Source organism: Dipteris shenzhenensis, chromosome 23 (assembly GCF_047967505.1).
Source record: "Dipteris shenzhenensis isolate YYH24624 ecotype China chromosome 23, Dip_SZ_1.0, whole genome shotgun sequence".
Taxonomy (NCBI): Eukaryota; Viridiplantae; Streptophyta; class Polypodiopsida; order Gleicheniales; family Dipteridaceae; genus Dipteris; species Dipteris shenzhenensis.
In genome coordinates, this window is record NC_141618.1 from 3,573,166 (window position 1) to 3,595,791 (window position 22,626).

General features: G+C 43.6%; 1 protein-coding gene across 1 annotated transcript in view; it reads left to right on the top strand.

Annotated features, from left to right (window-relative positions):
- The first annotated feature begins 12,849 nt into the window (after positions 1-12,849).
- LOC147886878 (RING/U-box superfamily protein) overlaps positions 12,850-22,626 on the top strand; it is a 41,709-nt gene continuing 31,932 nt past the window's right edge. The window contains exons 1-4 of the mRNA XM_087394138.1: positions 12,850-14,677; positions 15,054-15,109; positions 15,379-17,061; positions 21,359-21,447. Coding sequence (XP_087250264.1) covers positions 14,404-14,677; positions 15,054-15,109; positions 15,379-17,061; positions 21,359-21,447 — 2,102 coding nt within the window. The 5' untranslated portion in view covers positions 12,850-14,403. The remainder of the gene's footprint in view (positions 14,678-15,053; positions 15,110-15,378; positions 17,062-21,358; positions 21,448-22,626) is intronic.

Sequence of the window (22,626 nt, forward strand, 5' to 3'; positions counted from 1 at the left end):
GCTTATAGGGATGACTGTGGATGTCATAGATTTCATATCTTGTTAGTGGGACCACACTGATGGAGTAGGACCAATTGGCACATGGCTACCTTGTAAGAGTGAGGGTTCTTAGGGATTAACTAGTGAGTCTTGGTCACAAAGTACATAGCAAGCAATTGGCCATGTGAGAAAACATATGTGCCTCAGGATCTATGGAGCGCTCTAAGGTGGATGAAACCTATGTGGAAACATGATGAAGAGAATGCTCATGACATGTACCTCAAGCCAATTAGGTTCTAAGATAGATTAGCTTGGACTCATAAACAGAATCTTGAGTGAATGTGCATTTCTTCTCTTTCAACAATACATGATAGGCCTCTTATATAGAGAGTAACCTTAGAATAGTCAACACTTGTGGGATCATGTGATCCACATCTCTCTTTGTGGATATCCTTGATCCACATCTCTACATCATGTAGTCCACATCCTAGGGTGGCTACTTTAATTCTTTCCTATACCATACCTTAGCCTCTAATTCATGTGCTCATGGCACCATATCTCAACACCTCCCATTGGTGCCATGATCCATTGAGGTATCAACCATACAGTGCTGGTCAAATAAGCACTCCCTCTCTTACAACCATACAAAAAAAAACACAGAAAGTAGAGTCCTCAAAAAAGATTGAGAGGAGCTTCTCAGAAGTGAAAGGAGAAGCTAGAAGTTTCCTCGTTAGAGTCACTGGTGTGTAGTGAATCTGAAGCAAGCAAAAGTAGTATCAACAGAATGACCAGGAGCAGCAGCAACACCCTGGGAAGGGTCAATGGACATATCATTCAAATCTTGCCTTAAAATAGGTAACACCACATCTAGTCCCTCATTCTGATGAGAAAGGGCAGAGGGTAGTTGAGTAGAAAAGCCAACACAAGGAGCTTGTGCTCCAATAGCTGGGACTAATATGTTGGCAATAGTATTCAAACTTAGCTCTTTTCTTAGCTGATTGCCATTTGTGATGCAATGCTTCAAGGAGCGCTTTTTGCAGTGCCTCCTCATTTATTTTGTCTGAGGGGCTATCTAAATATGAGGCAACTTCCCACCTTTGGAACCAGCCATGAATATCTAGCCACCATCCTGAGGATAGTATCTTACTCTTATTTGTTTTTTGAAGTCTTCTACTTGCTTGCCATGCCTTTCTTGGTAGTCTGTGTATGTCCATGGCCTTGACCTTCGTGATGTATTTGAAAACTCTTTCCAATGCCCTTATTTCAATTGGTTTGGTGCTAGTCTCTAGAAGCATGATTGAGTAGGGTGTGGTAATTTTGATTCCCAAGTGCCTTCTGATGAATGATTTTTGCATCTTCTCAATATCATCCGATTTTGATGCTGAGATACTTCCTCCCCAAACTTCCACCCCATATAACACTGTCTGTACAACATATGCATCAAAAAGGATTTGTCTAATACCCCATCTTATAGTGTCACTATTCCTGCAATCATTCTCAAACTGATAGTACTTACCCCACCTTGCATCAATCCTTCTTTGAACACAATCACTCCACCTGTGATTTGCTAGTATATCCACCCCCAGGTATTTGAAAGTTTGCACTCTTTCAATTTGCTGGCCATTGTACATAATATTTGGTGTGTTTGCTGGCTGTACTGTTTTGACTATCATCATCTTTGTTTTGTTGACATTAACAGCAAAGCCACTTTCCACACAAAATTTATGTACATGCATCATCCATCCCACCTTTTTTGTTGTGTGTGAGAAGAAAACAACATCATCTGCATACAACAGCAGTGACACAACATATCCCAAGATTTGAGGGCTGTCTATGCTCTTTTCTTGTAGTGTCTCCTCAACCGATTCTTCTAGTCTATCAATGCATAAGCCAAACAATGTAGGTGACAGTGGCCATCCCTGTTTCACCCCCATATTGCTATAGAATGCTGTTGATAGCCCATTTTTTCCCTTGAGTTGGCATGTTACCTTCTCATATAGCCTGAAAACTGCTATCCTGAGTTGGTGTGGTACTTCCAACTACAACATTCTCTCCCATAAACTATTTCTGGGCACCATATCGAATGCTTTCTTAAAATCTATAAAGCAACAAAAAAGGGTTTTGCCTTGTAGCCTACTCTCCTCCATTAAATCTCGTATAGTGACCAGATGATCCACAGTGCTATGAGCTTTCCTAAAGCCTGCTTGTCCAATGGCCCTTTTTTAATGCAACTCTGCCCATAGGCTGAGTTCTGACTCAATTATTGTGCTAAACAGTTTTGCCATTATGGAGCTCACCATTATGGTTCTATAATTGGTAACTTGATTGCGGTTCCCTCCTTTGTAAAGTGGCTTTATCCAATTCTCTTGCCATTCGGGTGGAAAACCATTGAGCATTGCATCATTGAGTAGCCCTACTAGGCATCTTCGTGTGTATTCATTTGTCCATTTTATAAGTTCTGCACTCAATTGCATTGTGTCTGATGCTTTTCCATTAGCCATCTTCTTCAGCCCTTCATTTACATCATCCAATGAAAAGACGTTTGGGCCATTATAATGAACTATCTTTGCTGTCATAGGTGGGGCCATTATAATGAACTATCTCTGCTGTCATAGGTGAGAGAGAGAGAGAGAGAGAGAGAGAGAGAGAGAGAGAGAGAGAGAGAGAGTGCATGGGTGTGTCTTAGTCCCTCTATCTGAAACACACAGGGACACTAGAAACTTGCAAGTGCCAACTTCCAAGTAGACACATACATAATAGTAGATAACATCATACATCATTTCAATTTAAAGGCATAAATATTAGTCAAAGCACATATGCCATTACCCATATTTAAAATCAAGATTCAACTTTCTAGTTTAAACTTTAAATTTTAATGCCCATTTGAAAATACACAAGATGTTCCCTTAATCAAATTTCATTGTTCAAGCATCAAAAGTTCATGAATCATCATAAAATGTAATACATGTCTTATAGGTAACACTGAGTAGCTGCTAGCATAGCTTGCTAGAGCCTAGAAACCAAGCTTCAATGTCATACATGTAGCATAGTACACTCTAGAGCTAGCTGCTCGGGCCCACTCCAAGATCTATTGTAATATCTTGTGCCTCTTCATTGTGATTAGCAAATGATATGTCATTTGAAGAGCAAGAAGAAGAATCATCCTTGAACCAATCCGTGGCTTTGACTCCTCTAAGTTTGTAGGGCCCACTCCAAGATCTCCAAAGATTTGCTGTAATATCTTGTGCCTCGTTACTGTAATTAGCAAATGATGTGTCCTCTGAAGATGAAGAAGTATCACCCTCGAATTAGTCTGGCTTTGCCTCCTCTGAGTTTGTCATGTTAGTCTTCTTCTCCTACTTTATGGGCTACTCTAGCTCTATCCCATGAGACTCATCTCTACCTCCATGTCATCGGGAGGCCGATGCTCAAACCGATCCTCGTTGTGATCCTCATTCTCGAGGCTGCTAACTATGAATCGAGGGAGGAATCCCCAAGCCCATGGCAAGTGTATGTGTGTCCTCTGTGGCAACAACAAGGTGCTTGTGGTACATGAGCTCAATCTGTCAAGCATGTTCAAGTGTTAGTCTAGAATGGATGATATCCTCTTGCAAGAAGTTATAGGCATCATCTTTCTCTCAATTTCACTGAATGATAGACATATCGAGAGGTTTCATCTTCAGCTCATCAGGAGTGACTTGCTTTGGCCTCCACTCAATGCTACGAGAATATGTACTCAAGCAGAGGTTGGTGTTTAAATATACCTGGAACCTATTGGGATGCTTTGTGCTCAACTTGATACAATTTACAAAGTATAAAGAATTCAATTCTCAAAACTTGAGGGTCATTTTTCAAGATGTTATAAATTATATTTATTAATTAAGAACTTATTTGCTTATTTTTTGATGTGTAGGTTAGCACATATGTGCCATATACTCTCAGCTGGACCCTAAGTGCAAGCTTGTGAGAGGATGTAAAGAGCTAGATTCTACAATGAGAGATTCCAAAATTTCTCCCACCAACTAAGAACAAACACTTTGTTGTCTCTTTCCTTGGCAATTACACAAGAGAAATGTCCCATGTTATTGCAATAATCTATAGTCCTCTTCAATGCCATTCCAATACAAATAAGACAATATAAATAATTAAATTAGTAGTGAGCATACCATGTGTCATGTCACATGATACATCATGATTTAAGAATTCAGTTTCATACATGTGGTCACTTAGAAATTAGCACTAGCATGCTAATCTTAAATCACCTCATTTGTTTTGAGCCGCTAGGTGCATACTTTCTTGAAGTATTGAGTCCATCTGTCTCATCACAAGCACCTAATAATTCAATTTAGCAAGCACCATCCATAAGGGATGGAGCATATATGCAATAGTGTGGATTGGCCTATGGAATCAATCCCACCTCTTCCTCCAAATCCCTAAGTCCTCAGAATTTAGAAATAGAAATCTAGATTCTAGAATCAGATTTTAAGTGTTAGAGCTAAGAAAACTTAGGATTACAAGCTGCAAGCTATAAAAATTCTTTGTATATATGCTTTGGTTGAGGCTAGGGCAATTCTCTATTGCCTTTTGAAGCTTGTGCATGGAACTGTATTAAATGGCCATCGTACAACCCTTATGGTCGAAGAGACAAAGCATGAAGTACAAGGGCTCCATGGACAGTTGAGTGTAAAGGTCTTCCTACCAAAAATGATTATTTAAAAAAATTCCCTCAACATTCTGTCTGCCGACATGCAATCTTGAGTCCCTCTAGTCTGGGCACTTTGAACTAGTGATCATAACAAACCTATGAAAATAAATCTTACCCTTATTCGTCTTTTGGGACTTTTGACTTTCTACCCATGCCCTCTTTGGCAGCCTTTCATTATTCATGTGCTTGACCTTTGTGATGTATCTAGACCATACTGTAGAGTCTACACTCTATTCCAAATTCCAAAAGAAAAATGACAAACAATTAACAATTTCATGAATTGAATCATACTTGCTAAGAACCAAGAAGATGTAGCCAAACCATGTCTTTAAGGTTCTCACAAGCTCCCACTTACACTTCCTTCTAAATAGCGCTAGTGCATGCGTCTTGTGGATATAATAATTCAATACCTTATTGCTTACTCAACCACAAGATGCCCATGGCAACTTCCCAATGCCCTACATAATCAAATCATGGGAGTGTGAAGCACATGGGGTCCACACAATCTTGGGATACTTCTCCTCAAAGAGACTTTCTATTCTCTTGTTGGTGATGCCTTGCACCACATTGTCTTCACCAACATCCTTAATGGCCGCCTCAATATGACCCCACATCCAGTCTCTTGTAATGTGAAGGCTGAGATGTGAAGCATCAACCATCCTCAAGAAGATGGTTCCCACACAACAAGTGACCAAGATGTTACTGTTGGGGAGTGGTGGGAGAGAAGAGATCCATCATGTCAAGAGTTGAGAACACAAGAAGAATTCAAAAGTGTGTTCTATTGATTGTGAGAGAGAAGCCTCTAATTTATAGAGTGGGAGAGAGAGTGTCCTAGATCATAGGCACCTCTCCTACATCTTAAAGGTAATCAGCCCTATGCCATAGGGACTCTAAATAATTGGCATCTCCTTAAGAGGGCACCTACTACTACATCTTCACATGTGTCATGGTCCTAGATAGTACTAAGTGTGCTTCACTACACACATGCACATAAACATGTGACTTCTACTAGATACACACATGCACCTTAGAGCAAGCCCTTGATCACAAATATCCCAACTTACCCCCCCTTAAGGGTTGCCTCATGCTATATCAAGGATAATCTAGTCACATAGTTTCACATGCCATCTCATGGTGGTCAAGGATAAATCTATGGCTAGGATCTCATGCTAGCAAGGGTGACCAAGAGTCAAGGTTTACAAAAATGGGATAACCCCCCCCCCCCCCCGCCAAATGGTTCTCTCTCTTGCATGTACAAGGATTAATCTTAGGCCTTTGTTTGGACCTAGTTTCTCATGTCAGCAAGAGGTACCATGGAGGCAAAGACATATCACATGGCCTACATCATATGGTGACCAGAGATGGTTGATAAAGACTATAAGAACTAAAAACACATAACATTCCTTTTGGAATTCTACTCCAGGCAGAGAATCTCAAAATTGACTACATGACCAAGTGATGACAAAAGGTTCAAAGATGTTGGACTTTAGAAGGTCCAAGCTTTATCTTCTTCTACCACAAAATTTGTTTCTTCATTTGCTTTACCACAAAATTTGCTTCTTCATTTGTTGAGGGAGTTCTTACTTCAATCATATTTACCTTGACTTTCTTCTTCTCATTGCAAAACTTCTCAGAGTGATTGTTTTTGCCACAATAAGTACAAGGATTAATCCTATAGTAATCTTTGTCAAGATGATTGGTCCTTCCAAAATGCTTGCATGCTTTGTACTTGCCCTTTGATGAGAACTTCAATGTAAGTGCTTGAGTTTGATCTTCTACCTTCCTTGAATTCTTCTTTCTTTTTTTTGGCTTTTGCTTTCACATATGAAGCATTAGAAGAGTAACAAGAGCTAGGCATTTTGAATAAGCATACTAATTGAAATGTTACACCCAAACTGTCTAGAACTGTAGTGTAAAAATAGAGAAAAGTGGAGACCTAAATTTAAACGCCCTGAAGAAAATTTAAGAGGGATTTTGAAGCCAAAGCGAAGCTTGTATACCAGCCAGCAGGACAGGTGCAAAATGGCGGAATGTCACCCAAGAGAGCTTAAGTAAGTCCGACTGGTTTTTCGTTGATTTTTCCTCATCCATTGGAGCATTGGTGCTCAAAATTCATCAGCATCTTCGTCAAAGGGTCGCACAATAGTAGCTAGGAGGGCTGGACGAATTTTGTGGAGGGCTGGACCAGAGAATATGATGTGAGGTTGCCGGGCAGAGTAAGTGTCGACATGGGTAACAGAGAGGATATTTCTCTAATTCCTCTAAGCCATAGGTGCATCCTATCAAGGGGAGCCTATAGCTGAAAGGGCTCAGGAAATGGTGCAGCAACAAGGGAGAACAAGCTTAAGCAAAAATCGGGGCAGAAGAGGGAAGAAGAAGAGAGATGGAAAGAAGATGATGATGTGGCAACTAGGGGGCTAAAGGGTTTTCTAGAACCTAGAGCTCTGATACCACATGTTGGGGAGTGGTGGGAGAGAAGAGATGCATCATGACAAAAGTTGAGGACACCATGGTCCTAGATAGTTCTAAGTGTGCTTCCCTGCACACACACACACACAACCATGTGATACCTACTAGATGCACACATGCACCTTAGAGCAAGCCCTTGATCACAAATATCCCAACAGTTATGGGGCAGGTGCGGGGGCGACGGGGTTCGAGACCAACATGGGTGCTCAAAGGGTCGGGAATCATGTTGTGTCACTCCATTCAGACTATGGTGCATCCATACCGATCCCAATCCTCCTTAATTCCTTCCATGTATTTCTTAGTCAATCCCACCTGCTTCTTCAGATGTGTGGTGCAGAGAGTCTCAAAACTAGTAGGTGCAAGTGATGATGCTCCTACTCTACTTGTGTAGCTGAGCCAACTGATAGGCCTACTGGATCTGCCCTAAACCATGAGCTAGAAATGTCTAGGGATAGAAGCTAAGAACAAAAGGACAGGAAGAGCATGTGATCTCATGAGTATCCAAATGCATAATTATAATTAAAGAGAATACTTGGAAACCCGTGGGCATCCATGGCTTGTTAGGAGCTGCACAAGCAATAGGCTCGGATGGAGATTCCTACTTCAGCTTAGAGCAAGCAGATCTTAGCTATATAAGAGCTCCCATAAAAGCCTCTAGAGAGATACTATATAGGATAGATTGAGTGTCCCAAAATAGTTCATCATCGTCAACACAAGAGTTCCCATCTCAATCTTTGCCAGCATCCATAAATTCATCAACAGTTTCAACTCTCCATTGTTGGCATCTCCTTGAGTAATTGGATTTGCAATGAGAATTAATCATGGTGTCACATAAGGTAGACCCACCTGGGTCAAATGGAAAATAGGGCTCCCATTGGATCCATGAATATTCTCAACATCACCTGGCCATTATCATGAAATCATGGCTCTGCTAGAGGGTCATCTTAAATGTGGTCATCTTCAATTTCCATGATCATACTTAACTTTGCACCTACCTTACCTTTGCAAATGTTCCTATGCTCAAGTGGCCACTTTTCACCATGAAGATAACAATGATGGCCTCAATGATGGCACGAGACAATTGTTTCACCACTTTATCCCTCTTATCATTAGACTCCTTAGGGTTGGGCCTAATTAAAGCCTTTGCATCCTGGGTTCCTTGCTCTCACTGAACTTTTAGCATAGTCCATCCTGTGGGCATCCTTGGCTTGTGAGGGGAATAGTCTAGGATGTAGATTCCTAGCTCAACCTACAGCAAGCAGACCTCATATGTAAAGTGATGTCTATTAAATGGCATTCAAGTTATGAATGCAAGGTACAACAAGGCCCCATTTTATAGGAATAGTCCTAGGCACAAATTACCATGATGCTTAAGGGATGGCTGCCCTAGGATGCCACGTGGCAACATTATGCCATCCTATTAAAAGTACTACTATTACAAAGCCATTAGGCTAAAAACTACTATGTATATTGGCCTTTGTTACAACTAGCGGCTACAAGTGCATGGTAAAACTTCTTGTAGGTAGGTTTCCTTGCTACATTGAAGGGAATATTGCAAGAATAGGAAAACTACTCCTATTCTTGCAATATGGAGTATAGTTTCCTATTAATTAATGGCATAGTGGAAAGTCCAACAGCCATGGATGCCAATGGAGTGGATGCATGTAGAGGCTCACTAGAGGTACTCTCATGTAACTATGATGTCGATGCAGATGGAGTATGTTGCAGCCTCTCCTGCTGTGACTGTGACACACCCAAACCCTCCATATCCCCTGGCTCTTATTGGGATGATGTGATTTTTGCCTCTATGCCCTCCTCCTACTGCTCCATCAACATCCCAGCCTAAAGAATCTCATCCGTGACTCTGGGATGGAGGTGGGATTAAATCCCAACATACCTGGATGGGGTGCCTCCTTCGTACCATGGCCTTACTCCCATATAAAATGTGAGGGGCTAATCCCATCAATGTCTCTGCACAATATTTGCATACTGACTTCTTTGTGCCAGATGTGCCATATTTCTTTATGAAAACAATATCCTACCATACATCTTGCCTTGAAGGGCTTAGAAGGTTGAACCTGAAGCAAAGGAAGGGAGGCAACAAGTGCAGGAAGGAGGATTCAGGAAGCAACTATGATTGTAGGCCCAAATGGAGAGAGAGGAGCAGAGGACTAGCTGGTTGTTAGAGAACAGCCACCCCGGGCTTCCAAAAAGGCCAAATTACCTACAAAACAAGATGCAGCCTGCAATGCTAGAGAGGGATGACAAGTAGATGCTAGAGAAAGGGATTGGCAAGGCTAGAGGTTGGGCTGGAGAGGCTAGAGCAGCCAAGTAGAGAATTGGAGAGTCTAGAGCAATACCACTTAGGATAAAGGCTATAGCAAAGGCAAGTAGAAGCTAGAGCAAGGGAAGGTAGAGGCTAGACAATGGCAAGGGTAGAGGCTGAAGCATGTGGGAGCGGCAAAACTACGGTGAAATCTACAGCAGCAAACAGAAGGTAAAAACATGCATGGCACCATTTTTGTGTACCTAGAAGTTTTGCTCAGAACTGCCCGTTTTGCCCGTTTCGGGCAGAAATATTTCTTAGTGTTTTGACTGCCCGAAATGCAACTGATTTAATGTACCTTGTGACTGACTGCTCTCGACATGTCACATGAGTAACATGGACCACCACATTCTTTGTTCCATCATTGCATAGGTAGGTTCTCCTAGGTGTGGGATGCTTCACCCCATCGCAAGCATTGTTTAGCAAACTGGTCACCTCCTTGCTAGCACATTTATTGGTGTAGTTGTTGATTTCATAGACCATTTTGGTCTTTTGTACATGTTATTCGAGAGTACTAAAGGGATGAAGAAGGGATGCCCCCTCTCACCAATTGGACTAAAGGGATGACATTCATTGATCGCCAGGGAGGCGAAAGATCACAGTCGGCTGACCTGACGATATAGATACTATTGTACACCGATGACATAGTCCTCCTATCCTCTTCAGCACAGTAGCAAGGCTACAAAGATACCTAGATGCCCTAGAGGTATTCTGTAGAGAGAGGGATCTAATGGTTAACCTTGGTAAAACCAAGGTTATGATCTCCAACACCTCCCGGCTAGCAATTCATCCAAATAGCTTCACCTACAGAGGAGAGCCAGTGGAGATCGTACAGTCTTACACTTATCTGGAGGCAGTCTTTATAGGGCTAGTCTTCACAATGACCCATGCAGCTAGGGCACGCCTTACATGAGGGTAGGGAGCTCTGGCTTGACTGGAGCAACAGTGTTTTCAGGCGCATTTTTAGGACCCCCCAACGAAAGGGATGGCTATTTGACACATTAGTGAGGCCTACAGCCATGTACGCAACACCCTCCTGGGGATGTGATTTGACAGCAGTGACTGGGTGGCGCCACTTGGAGAGATTACAGGTGACTATGGGATCCAGGATGATTTGGAGCAAGCCCTCAGTCCTCCACCATATCATACAGGCAGAGTTCGCTATGACACCGCTCGAGATTGATGCTATCTTCCAGGCAATTACGTGTGGCACTAGAGTCATCTGTGCAACTGGTTGAGAGTGGGGCTAACGTGGCCTGGTGTGCATGCATTTCTAATGGGTTTGATAGATATGGCATTCAGATGGATCGTCTCCCCCCCCCCCCCCCCCCCCCCTTGCAGTATAGCTTGGATTCTTGTCCCACGCGATGAGATCAACCGTATTAGGAGTTTAGACTTGCTCCAGCTTTATACGTCACGAACATGGGGAGGGGACCAGGAATCACCAAGGTCAGATTCTATTGTCGCGACCACTTCTTGAGAGTGTCAGAGGAAGGAGTGATCATTGGACCCCAGTATCTCGTGGACAAGCGAGTCCCACATGCCCTTAGAGGATTGCCATTGGGCAGATACGACTCTCATCCCATCAGCTGAGGATTGAGGCAGGGAGAGTCGTAGGCACATCTAGGGAGCAACGGATCTGCAGACTGTGCACCTTGGATTGATTCACTTCAGGACCAGGTCTGCGTTGGTCTCTACCCAATGGAGATGAGACGTCATAGAGAGACCCTTCTGCAGATTGCAGTGTGAGACAGAGCCGCTCAGTAGGAGACAGAGGTGGATTGAGCTCACTGACATGTCACAGACTTCCACACGTTCAAGTCTGCTCCTGGGCATGTCGAGATAGAGGAGAAGGAGATCAATGACATGGGGGCAGGCAGGTTGGACCAGTGAGATGAGACGAGGAGGAGGAAGGATATAGCTAGAGATGCAGGAGCCACCCCTGATGCAATGACGGACCAGAGCACGCACGATGGAGGTCCAATCCCTTATAGCTCTAGGCCTTACTATTGATACGGCCCACCAGATACAGAGAGCTCGGAGACCACCCCACCCCCCCCACAGCGTGAGACGACCAGACACACACAAATACGAGACATTTTTGCAGCTCACAGGAGAGCCACCATGGCTCCTACTCCGAGACTGAGTCTAGCTATTAGTCCCTTCGAGTTTATATGTCTTTGTATTTCTGATTTTAGTCTAGTATAGTACTCAGCAAAGGGTCCCCTTTGCCTCAACCCTTTGTGGCTTGTATGAGCATGTGTCACTTTGATATTGTCGTTTCTTTTCCGTTGAGTTGAGAAACATTGTCAGTTCTCTGCATGGTGACCAAAGGGGCTTGGATTTTTATCAGTTCAAACAGATTCCTAGATTCCTAGCTTTTAAAAATGCAAGCTTTATGTCAATAAATAACTCATGTCATTCAGATTGCGAAGGTAAACAAGGCTATAACAGCCAGGGAACTAGTACAATTTAAGTATTAGACAGGGCAAAATGATGTATTTCAGGGTGTATATAAACTCTGTGGTGTACCAACCAGGTTACCTGAAGGAACATATATAAGCTCAGATGCGAAGTAAGCACTGGATGTCGAGCCCTTGAGATTGAAACGGGCAGATGGAAGGTGATAGTGTTTAAACAGGGAAGATGTCATTTGTAGGATGGTAGCATCAAGGAGATGGAAAATGGAGAACGTGATTGAGGAAGATCACTCCCAATCTTTGGAGCAGCCAGCCGAGCTAAGACCTCCCCAACTGCTATGCAGGCTGTGTCATTCCTTTGTAAAAATAAGTAGTAAAAATCAGCCAACTAATTTATCTTGACTGTTCCATAAGTTCTGACAACAGGAGATTATTGTAACTCCATTCTCTCTCTCTCTGTTTGATAAGCCCTGCCTAAAACATTAGAGCCAGATTAAACTACTCTAAAACCGATTTAGATTTCAAGGACTCAAACCTGTCCAAATATATCACGAGTGGGATACATCAACTGGCTTTCAGCAAATGAGCAGTTATAAATGGAACTGTTTAAGAGGAGAGGAAGCACAGTACATAAAGATACAATTATTGAGGGGTCTCCCTATCTTGGCTGTGACTGATCTTAAAAGGTCCACTTTGCTTATATCTGATAACTCATTGGTGATATGGATGAAGGAGCCATATCATGCCAAACTGTGATTGTCATCAATTCTGATTAGCCCGTGGACCTCCTCATCTAAAATCATACGTATCCCAGGAGCTTATCCCTATAAGCCATCCTCAAATTCTGACTGTTTCTAGTTTCTTTATGAGCTGTAACAGAAATCCAATATCCCCCCCTTCCCTTTGAATTATGCTTAGCCCTCATGAACAAAAGCAAGCTTCTGGCGTGACCTAGGTTTCAGCTGCTGCTCTAGTGTGTCACTTCTCACGCCCATCTCCCCTTAGTCTTGTAGGTTTTATTCGTGTCTTCATGTCTCTGCTTTCAGTGTGTGTATCTATCTGCTCTCCCTATCTCTCTGCCTCCTTATTACTTCAACTCCACCAACATGTCTGTCAAGGTTCCATAAATGTGTAGCATGCCTTCCTCTTTGCCTTGGCTCCAGATCCTTGCCGAGATAAGAGAGGAGGGGGTATCTTAGAAAACTTTCAGCATAAAAAGCACCTAGCATTCTCACCTGTTCCTTGATAAGCACCAACATATCGGTGCAAATTATCCAGTCGGAGCTGCAAATCTGCCCCTGAATCTACTCTGAATATCTTTGCAAGCCTGTGATACACCTAGTGTAGGTATATATACACGGCAAGTCTGCATCCATACACAAGAAGGGAAGCCGTGGGGAAGCGTTTTCTGCTGTACATCAGTCGTATCCATTAGTCGATCAGGAAGAAGAGTTTTACTTGTTCTTTCCATCAGCATATATGTGGTTTGCCCAAATTTCCTCGAGAGGCAAGACCTGTTTGAATGAAGAGAAGGCAAACAAGGGACTGTACTAGTTTGTCTTAGAATTCTGAAACCTCCTTCATTCGATGGTTTCTCACTTGAGAAACGAAAGTCCAGGAGTGGGTTTAAGATGGATGTTGATCGTCAACCCGGCAAGGTCTGTAGGCGTATCGCTTCGAATTATTACAGCTTGGTGCTTGCAGAAAAGAGGAGCTGGGATGTGTTGTGCGTCATACAATCATCAGGCCTGGGCTTCGAGCTTCGAAACCGCCATGCTCATCAGCCACTTCAAATCCTAGCAGTCAGGAGGCGCAAGGAGAGAGAGCTTCTTCTCCGGTGATGCTACAAAAAAACTTGCAAAGCAAAGTTGTCTGTGTGAAGGTAAGGTCGCAGCTCAAGAGCTATGCCCTGATACAAAGAATTCAACCAGAGAAAAGTTGGCTCGGGGAGAAGCAACCAAGCGCGGAAGATGCAAAAAGCTAGGTCGAGCTACGCAACGGAGAAACAAGGATGCTCGCGAAGCAGAGTAAGGCAAAGAAAAAGGCGCTGAGAAACGGATTGCTGGCGAAGCAGACGAAGGAAAAGCAATTCAAGAGCTGAGGATACGAAAACCTACAGCAGGGGAGACGGAAAAGCGCAATCAAAGCTTTGGATCGTCTTCTCCGATGGTAAGCGTCAAAGGAAGGTGCGAGAAAAACAAGCAAATTCACCGCCATAGCTCTCGATCTCGATCGAAGAGACGAAAGGATATATAGTGGAATGTTCGTCGAAGATTTCCGATATAAAAGAGCGCTCGTCTTTCTCATTTGCAGAAAAAGTGGCTCCCAGCGATGTCCCCTCGCTCCCTCATCAGATTTCCCTTCTGCTTCTGATCGCCATCGCCATAGCCAGATCTCCTTCTTTATCTCCTTCGTCGTCGTCTTCTTCTTCTTCTCCTTCCTCCTCTGCTGCTCTCCTTGCCTCGGGCCTTCCCGGGATCCTCACGTCCCTCTCTCGCCCTTTCATGTCCAGCTCGCCCCCTCCTCTTGTACCGCCCCTTGCCTCCCCAGACTCCCATCCTCTCTCCCTCTCCCCCCCCCAACATGGATCCTCGCCTCCTCGGATTTCGCCCCTCCCCCGCTCCTTTCAGGATTTGCGCATCGATGACCACCCCCCCGCCTTCCCCCGCTCCGCCCGCCGTCGCCCGCGACGGTCCCCCTCCTCCTCGCAGGCTGCCCCAGCAGGCATCGCGCTCAATCCTTTTGCCCAGGAGTTTGTTCCTGGATCATCTCCTTCGAGTAAGTCCTGTCTACGGTTTTTTACTTTCCGACAGAGCGAGCGATATGCTGCGTGCGTCGCACCGGAAGCGTATCAGGAGACACACCAGAAGCAAAATGCTTCAATTCATGGCCGTCCGGCAATCGTTGCCATATCTTGCCTGCTATACTCAACGAAATTTCTTTTTGCACAGCGTCGTCTCATGCCATTGTCCGCACTCACAATTCTTCCTTGTGCGCCATGTTGCATGGTTTTTGGTTTTAGCGGTAGGTCTAAAGCAACGAGAAATCTAATGAAGCATCCGAGATTACTGCAAAATTGATGGTGCGTCACCGGAGAATGCTACGGACGGTATTGCTGGGGCGGTATCTCATGTGTGTTGGTGTTTTGACACAGATGAAGGCTTCCTCGCTCCAGCTGACTCAGGAAGACAAGTGCTCGGCTTCTCTGAGGTAAGCAAGGCATTTCGATCCTTCAACTGGCACAGGTGAATATAAAGTCATCTTTGCCTTCAAGCGTGAGCACTGTTTTTCCTCCTGCACGATATGAAAGCATTTGTCTTCTGTATGTTGAGGGAAGACGACCTTGCTTACAATTGCAGGCCTTGATAGTCTTTTTTTCAATTCTCTCGCACATTTATGCAATAAATATCTCTACTAATCTCAGTGGCATATCAAACATACCTACATACCATACTCATCAACGATCTTTCTTTTTACAGCCATGCGTTTTCCCGAGTTCTTCATCGCCAGAAATTGGCAGTGAGAGGCTGAATGGGGGGGATCTATTGGAAGGAAATCGATGTGAAGATTTCGAGCCTTTAAATAGTAACCGTTCACAAAGGCCATCGGGTTTGTCTACAGCCTTTAAACGAGGGCATGCAGGCCAAAGCAGAACACTGGTGGCTTCTAGAGGAGGGCTAGTCCGGCATGGGGGCTCAGATGGCATATCAAACCAAACAGTTGTCGGCACAACAGCTGTTGGAAGGAGGGCTCAGTTCTCAAATGCAAATCATCTGTTAAACTTCCAGTATGATCCAATTGTTCGGACATCTGCACCCAGGACTCCATTAACACGGAGACCACACCGAAGTCAACCTTACAACAAGGAGCTGTTTCTGCAAGCCAACTTTAGGTTCCTTGTATCAGATTTTGGTGACTATCTGCTCAATTCTTCCGACCCTGACAAAATGCTGCAATGGGAAGATATTGCTGCAGTCAGTGTGTCTGCACCTGTGCCCCTGCAATGTCCAATTTGCTTGGAAACCCCCCTAGTTTGTCCCCAGATTACATCTTGTGGCCACATTTTCTGCTTTCCTTGCATTCTTCGTTACCTTGTTATGGGAGAGGAGGAACAGAGAAGTGACTATTTCAAGAAGTGCCCCCTCTGTTTTGCAATGATCTCTAGCAAGGCTCTTCGGACGGTGTCTGTAGATAATGTTCACAATTATCAGGTGGGAGATCATGCAGAATTCACTCTCCTTAATCGAGCAAAGGGATCTATAATCCCATTTGAGAAGAGTGATCCAATCTTAGGTGCTTTGCCATACAGCAAGGATGGACAATATCATCCTTTCTCAAAGTTCACCCTAACATCAGATGCAGAACAGACAGCAAACAGAGCTATTGCAGAACTTTCAAGCTGGGCAGCAAAAGATGACAAAGAAACAGCTGAGGATATGGATGTGCTTCCATTTGTGTTTGCAGCTATTGACCAGCTGCAGCAAAGGAAAACAGCATGGGGAGAGCATCGCGTCTCCGGATTCCTTTCAAGCAGTCCTCCTGTTAGGCAGAGGATCATGGCACAGACGAAGGAGGCAACGACTCATTTCTCTAGCCATGGATCTGGATTACCTGTCACAGATGAATGGAATACAGAGGGCTACAAATCATTGTCACGAAAGAAGCTGGGAGGAGAGAAGGCAGATGTAGCAGCTGAAACAGAAGCTGCAATGGCAGAGTTGAGAGATAAATCTGGTTGGGTTTATGAAAATGCTTTCTCAGATGATGAGAAAGGGGGTGAATCCGGGTCTTCTCAATCACGAAAGCAGCAGGGAGGAGAGAGGGTAGATGTAGCAGCTGAAACAGAAGCTGCAATGGCAGAGTTGAAAGATAATGGTTTGGTTTATGCGAATGCTTTATCAGATGATGAAGAGAAGGGTGAATCTTGGAAGGGTAGAACTATCAGATTGAGGGGAGGGCCTTCCCGTCCAGAGGGTCATCGGGCTATCTCAAAATCCACAGTGCCCTTGAAGCATGCAGATATTCCATTTACTCAGGAAGAAAATTCTCTCGAAGAACCTCAGTTTGCTGAAAAGTATGACGTTGTGACAGATGTGGATAAGCCTCTTGAGCAGGACCTGAAAAAAGATGTTGAAGATAGAGATTCTTATGCGTTCTACCAGGTAAAACACCCACTTTTCCAATGCACTATCCACATGTGACATGTTTAAGCTTGAAGCTTGAAACTTGAAACCTGAACTTGGAATTTCAAAGTTTCATGGTTTTGCTTGCTTGAAAAGTGACTCCTCGATTCTTGTTAATAATGATGCTACATGATAGTGTTACATGAACGTTGACATTGACTATGTAAGTTTTATCTTCCTAGGAAGTAGGGGCAAGGCCGAAGCAACAAGTCAAACTTTGTATTCATGATCATTGAACTTTGCTATCTTGAGTAACAATGATCAAGTTGCAAGCATACACTTTTGCATGATTTAAACTCTTCCAGGCCGTATTTATCTAGTTCAAAGGTTTGGGGTCTGAGAGGCACATCTAGCGCTTCTTGATACCCTAAAAAAGCGCAAGGTCTTTGAAACTTGAGGTGATTTTCAGAAGCAGTTTGAAATTTTTTAAAATATTGATATGAGTTTCGAGATGCCTCTCCCATGAGTCTGCACCACAATCGTGAGAAGTTTGGAAACTAGGAACGTTTTAAAAAGGTTTCAAAACATGCCCCCCCCCCCCCCCTAGCCTTGTTCCGTGGTCTTAGAAAGAAGTCATGTGGATCAAAAAATTATACGAAAGTACTTGAGTTCTTATAAGAAGAGCTTGGAAGCTCTACAATTTATAAACTAGGGGGCAGCTATGCCTTTTGGCTTGCCCTAAGAAGCTGGAGCTTTCAGCTAGGAAAAGGTGGCTGAATTAGTCCTTCTTTAGGAGTGGCACCCATAAATCTTGCAATTCGCTCCAAGTGGGCCCTTCCTAAAAGCTGGACGTCCACTTTGGCACACTTTCCCCCTTAAAACATGGGACTTTTTGCACTCTCGAAGGTCATGCCACAAATAAAACAATATCCAACACACTTCAACCCATTAGAGGTTAGGTAATGCTTGCATTCTAGTTCTTGGACCTAGTCCCTTGTGGGCATCCCAACGATGTAGAAGAAAGAAAGCTTGCTCTAGTTGACTAAAGTCGAGTTTCTTTGGCTAGGGTCAATAATAAAAAGATTTCTCTTTATTTCTTGGGATATGTTGAATTTCGTGACATTGATGTATGTATATCATGGTAGAATGTACTTGATTACTGATTGTGATTAATTGTTGCATCCTGTGGGCTATAGTCACTAGTATTTTGTTTGTCTTCCTCTCCCTCTCTATGCCTCCCTCTCTCTCCCTTGCTTCCTACTTCTCTGGGGAAAACAACAAAAACGAAGTTGGAGAACTTTACGTATCCTACTTTTTTTCCATACAATGCAGCATAACATTACTCGTGCCATAGGTATAATACCAACGTTGGATTGTTGAGTCCTAGAACTTTGGTTTGATTTGTATGAAGGAATCATTGAGTTATGTGTAATGGGACGCATGGGTATGCCAAAGTGTAGCGGAATATGCAAATAGAGAATGGAGAGCAGATCTGCAAACTGAGACAACAAAGAAATGCGAATGCAAGGAGATGGAATTGCGTAAAAATAACAAGGAAAAAACTCTGCCGAATAGCTGAGAAAACCTCCATGCAACTCCAGGGCAGAACTGCACCACTGAATGATGAGGTAGTACTGCACCTCACAACTCACAGGTGTAGGTAGGAAACTGTGCAACAAACACGCAAAGACTAGGCTGGGAACTGTGCCAAATGACTGCCAAAAGTTCCCACGAGTAGAGGGCCCCAAATGACCCTATTTGTTTGGGGGGACTGGTAGAGAATTGGCTAACTAGGTCTATAGACTTGGCGGATTGACCCAAGCAGGTTTGGTTAGGTCAACTTGCTGGATCCAGCCGGTTGACCCAACCCTAGTCAGGGTGCCAAATCGGCCAGAAATTAGCCACCAGACTAAGCACGATTTGTTCGTACGATTACATGGCTGTTGGAATAGATGCGATATATCTTGGGTGAAGGCTGCCGACATCAAAAGATTTGATTTGTAAGACCCCCTTGAAAGTCATGGTTTAGGAAACCACAGACCGCCAGTGATAGTTCGATAGATTTGCCCACCATTGACGTGCCCCGCCATCCACGGATATATCTGCCTAGTGGACAGCTCCTAGAAGAACGCCAATGCCATCCACATTATCGTAGGCACCTCTAAAATTCTTGCTGCCTAGCACCATCCAATGGGTGCAACGACTTTGCAAGGCACATGTGATGTTTCCTGTCGCCCAGAACTAGATCAATGAGGAAGCCATGTATTTTTTGGACTCTTGCCTACAGGCAGCACATGTTTCTAGATAGCAACAGTCCTAACAAGACACGCAGATGGCCATGCATCAGCAGCGACATCAGTTGCTGTGATATTTTTGTGGGCCGTCCGCCGCCGTCATTAGTCACGTCCCATCACTATCCGTCATTAGAACCTTAGCTTTTGCTTGCTGTGGTTAGCTTTAGTCTAAGTTAGTTGGGGTTAGGGCAGCCAGGTTACTTAGATTGGTTAGGTTTTTAAAGGTTTTTCGGGTGAAGTTAACTAGGGGTAGGTTAAATTTTAGGTTGGGTTAGATTACGCTAACTAAGCGTCGTAACAGTCCTAAAGGTCTTAGGTGACCTAGGGAGACCCCTCCCAAAAAAACAATAAAGACAAGGAAGAAAGCTCTTCATAGCCCCTTTCCAGGGCCTTTCGCAGCCCCATTTGGGCTACGTTTGATCTGCCTTTTCGGATTTCCTCAAGCCTCTCCATTGACATTTTCAGTGTTTTTACACATTGTATCAGGTGGCTCCTTACAGCATATTTTCCTATAGATTTCTTTGATTCGGCTTCCTTTCTGTGCCCTGCATTCGTACTTGCTTGTGGGGGCAGTCATATATGTCAGATTGGAACTGTCCTGCAGGTAGCTAGCTGAGTGCATTGTAATGTCTTCACCCATAGACTTTCGAGCCTCTCCATCAGATTTCAAGTTGTGAGACAGGCAGGAATTGAGGACAATCCAGCAAACATCCATGCATTTGACAAAGTGACACAGCACCGAAGCCTTATTGCACACCCAAATGCATATGGAGGGAACATGGGGCAACATGACTCTAGCTTATGTAGGGCTTTTTGAGTAGCATGCAAAAAGCTTAGGGTAGCATCGACCCAATGGAATCCTTTTGATTGCCATCCACAATCTGTTGTACCCCATTACATTGGATGTGTTGCATCAAATATTTTCTCCTCTTGGGCTTGTTGAGAAGATTGTCTTGCATATCTTGTTCTTACTACACAAGCTGCTCCTCATCATCGTGTGTAAGTTTACTCAGGCATCCTTTGGTATCATCTGGGTGGTCTTCTATATATTCTTCAGGCCTGGCCGATTGACTTGACCAGGTCTGGTCAGGTTAACCCGACATGGTCAGGTCAGTTGACCCGGCCCTGGTCAGGGTCCCAAACTGGCCTGAAACTGGTGTCTCAGACTGGCCTCAAGGCTCCAACTGGCGGCTGGCCCCAACAGTTGACCTTGGCAATGTGCCCTGGCCAAACCCCCAACTACCTGTAGAAGTACACTGAGAAAGCACACAAATAGTACTCCCTTTGCTGGGCTGGCACACCCACATAGAAGCCCTCACTCCCTAGTACATAGACAGGAGAAGACTAGCTCTAACAGGGTATTGGAAGGAGATGACTAGTATTGGCTTGGGGCTTTGATTAGAGTCTGGCTAAGATGTGAAGCATGCCTTGTTCTTGTTGGGAATGCTTATGCTAAAGAGTCTCAGCTTGGACAGGTTGAAACTTGACTGGAACAGTTTCATTTTGGTTAAGCCATGCTAGTGCACCATAGAGGAGTTTCAATTTCTTCAAGGCAGAGCTTCAACTATTCCCTGTAAAATTATGCTACTCTTACAGAGCTCAAGCAAGGCAAACAGAGATGGGAACGATCTCCTCTGTCGGGGCACGTTTCCCACCTGGCAGTGTGTTTGATGGCATCACTTTTGGCTGTGTGAATGGAAACATTGGTCTGCATGTCTTTAGAGGGCATTCCCAGATACTTATGATTGGTGTGACAATCTCGTTCTTTTTTGTCAGGGAAACGCTGAAGTGACATAAAGACCTAGAAAATGTGGTCAATCATCCCCAGAAGTTTGTGATTTGTTCAGGAATCTGTGAATTTCTTCTTAAATAAAGAGGTCTTTATGATTTTATCGCAATGCGAGTACATGGTCATAGTTGAGCATGACGTCATCAGTGCTTTTAGATGGATGCTTTCACAAATGTTTATCAATAGGTTTTAAATGTGGGTGTTTTTGATCGCTGGTGCCTGGTCTAAACGGCTTTTTCTTACATGTCCCCAGTCTGCAGATGGGCAACCTCTTATCTTGCATCCACTAAACATGAAGTGTCTCCTTCAACACTATGGAGGTTATGAGAGTTTGCCTTCTAGGTATCACATGCACCCTGAATCCTTTGTTATTCACTTGAACTGAGTTCTGGTTACTTACAGACTTGCTAAAAAGCATATAGAGATGGGAAACTTTATTGCAACCTTGAGCTTGTACTTGTGATTTGGTAGTTTTATTAGAAAATTTTTGGGAATAGCTAAGCTATTAGTTAAATGCACTTGCGCTCACACATGCTTCCTAACCTCTGCACGAACATGTGCATCCATGCATCCAAACTTGCACTTGCACTTCGATGCTTACAGCCATGCTCGCAGTTGCATTTGCACTCCTCTACCAACACTCGCACTCGGACTTGCAAAGCCTCTCTTGTGCGCACGCACTTCACACACTCATGCCAAACTTACTTTTCTTTACTTCCATTAAAAAAGAGACAAAACACCATTCATCCAATGACTAATTATCAAGCATTTTATTTTGTTGGAATCATGCTCCTCCCAAAGAAATCGAACTGTATTTTTCAAGGTCATGTGCTACTTTAGAAGCAAGCGACATGGAATCAATGAGGACATTAGAGACACAGAATATCCACTGTTTGTTGTAGGGTTCCTTTTGTTATGCTATGTGGTTTTGCTTGGCGGGCCTTAGTGAATGTTTTTGTTTTGGGGTATGTGGCGGTCAAAATGAAGAAGTAGTTTATTTGTGTACAAAATCAATTGCGGAAATGCATTAAGAAATCTGCAACTAGCCTACAACATCAACAAGTGAGTTCAAATGCTTACCGGGCTGTATAGTGATTAACCATGTAGTGCAATATTCGTAGAATAGAAAATTGTAAAATCATTTGCTGAAATGCATTAAGAAACCGCAACTATGCTACAACATCAACAAGTGTGTTCAAATGCTTACCAGGCTGTATAGTGATTAACCCATGTCAGGCAATATTCGTAGATAGAGAAATGTTAATTCAAATGCTTACCGGCCTGTATAGCGATTAACCATGTAGTACAATATTCATAGATATAGAAAATTGTATCCGTGTCTTGATTATTCATCTAATCCATCATTTCCACTCTATTGCCCTTCTTCTTCAACCTCTTTGTGATATATTTGTTTTAAATTAATGTGAAAGGCAAGCTAACAAGTTTGTATCTGGCTACCTAACCAAGTAATTTTAATAGGCTCCATGAGGCTGCCAACTCTTTTGTGAACTATTACTATTA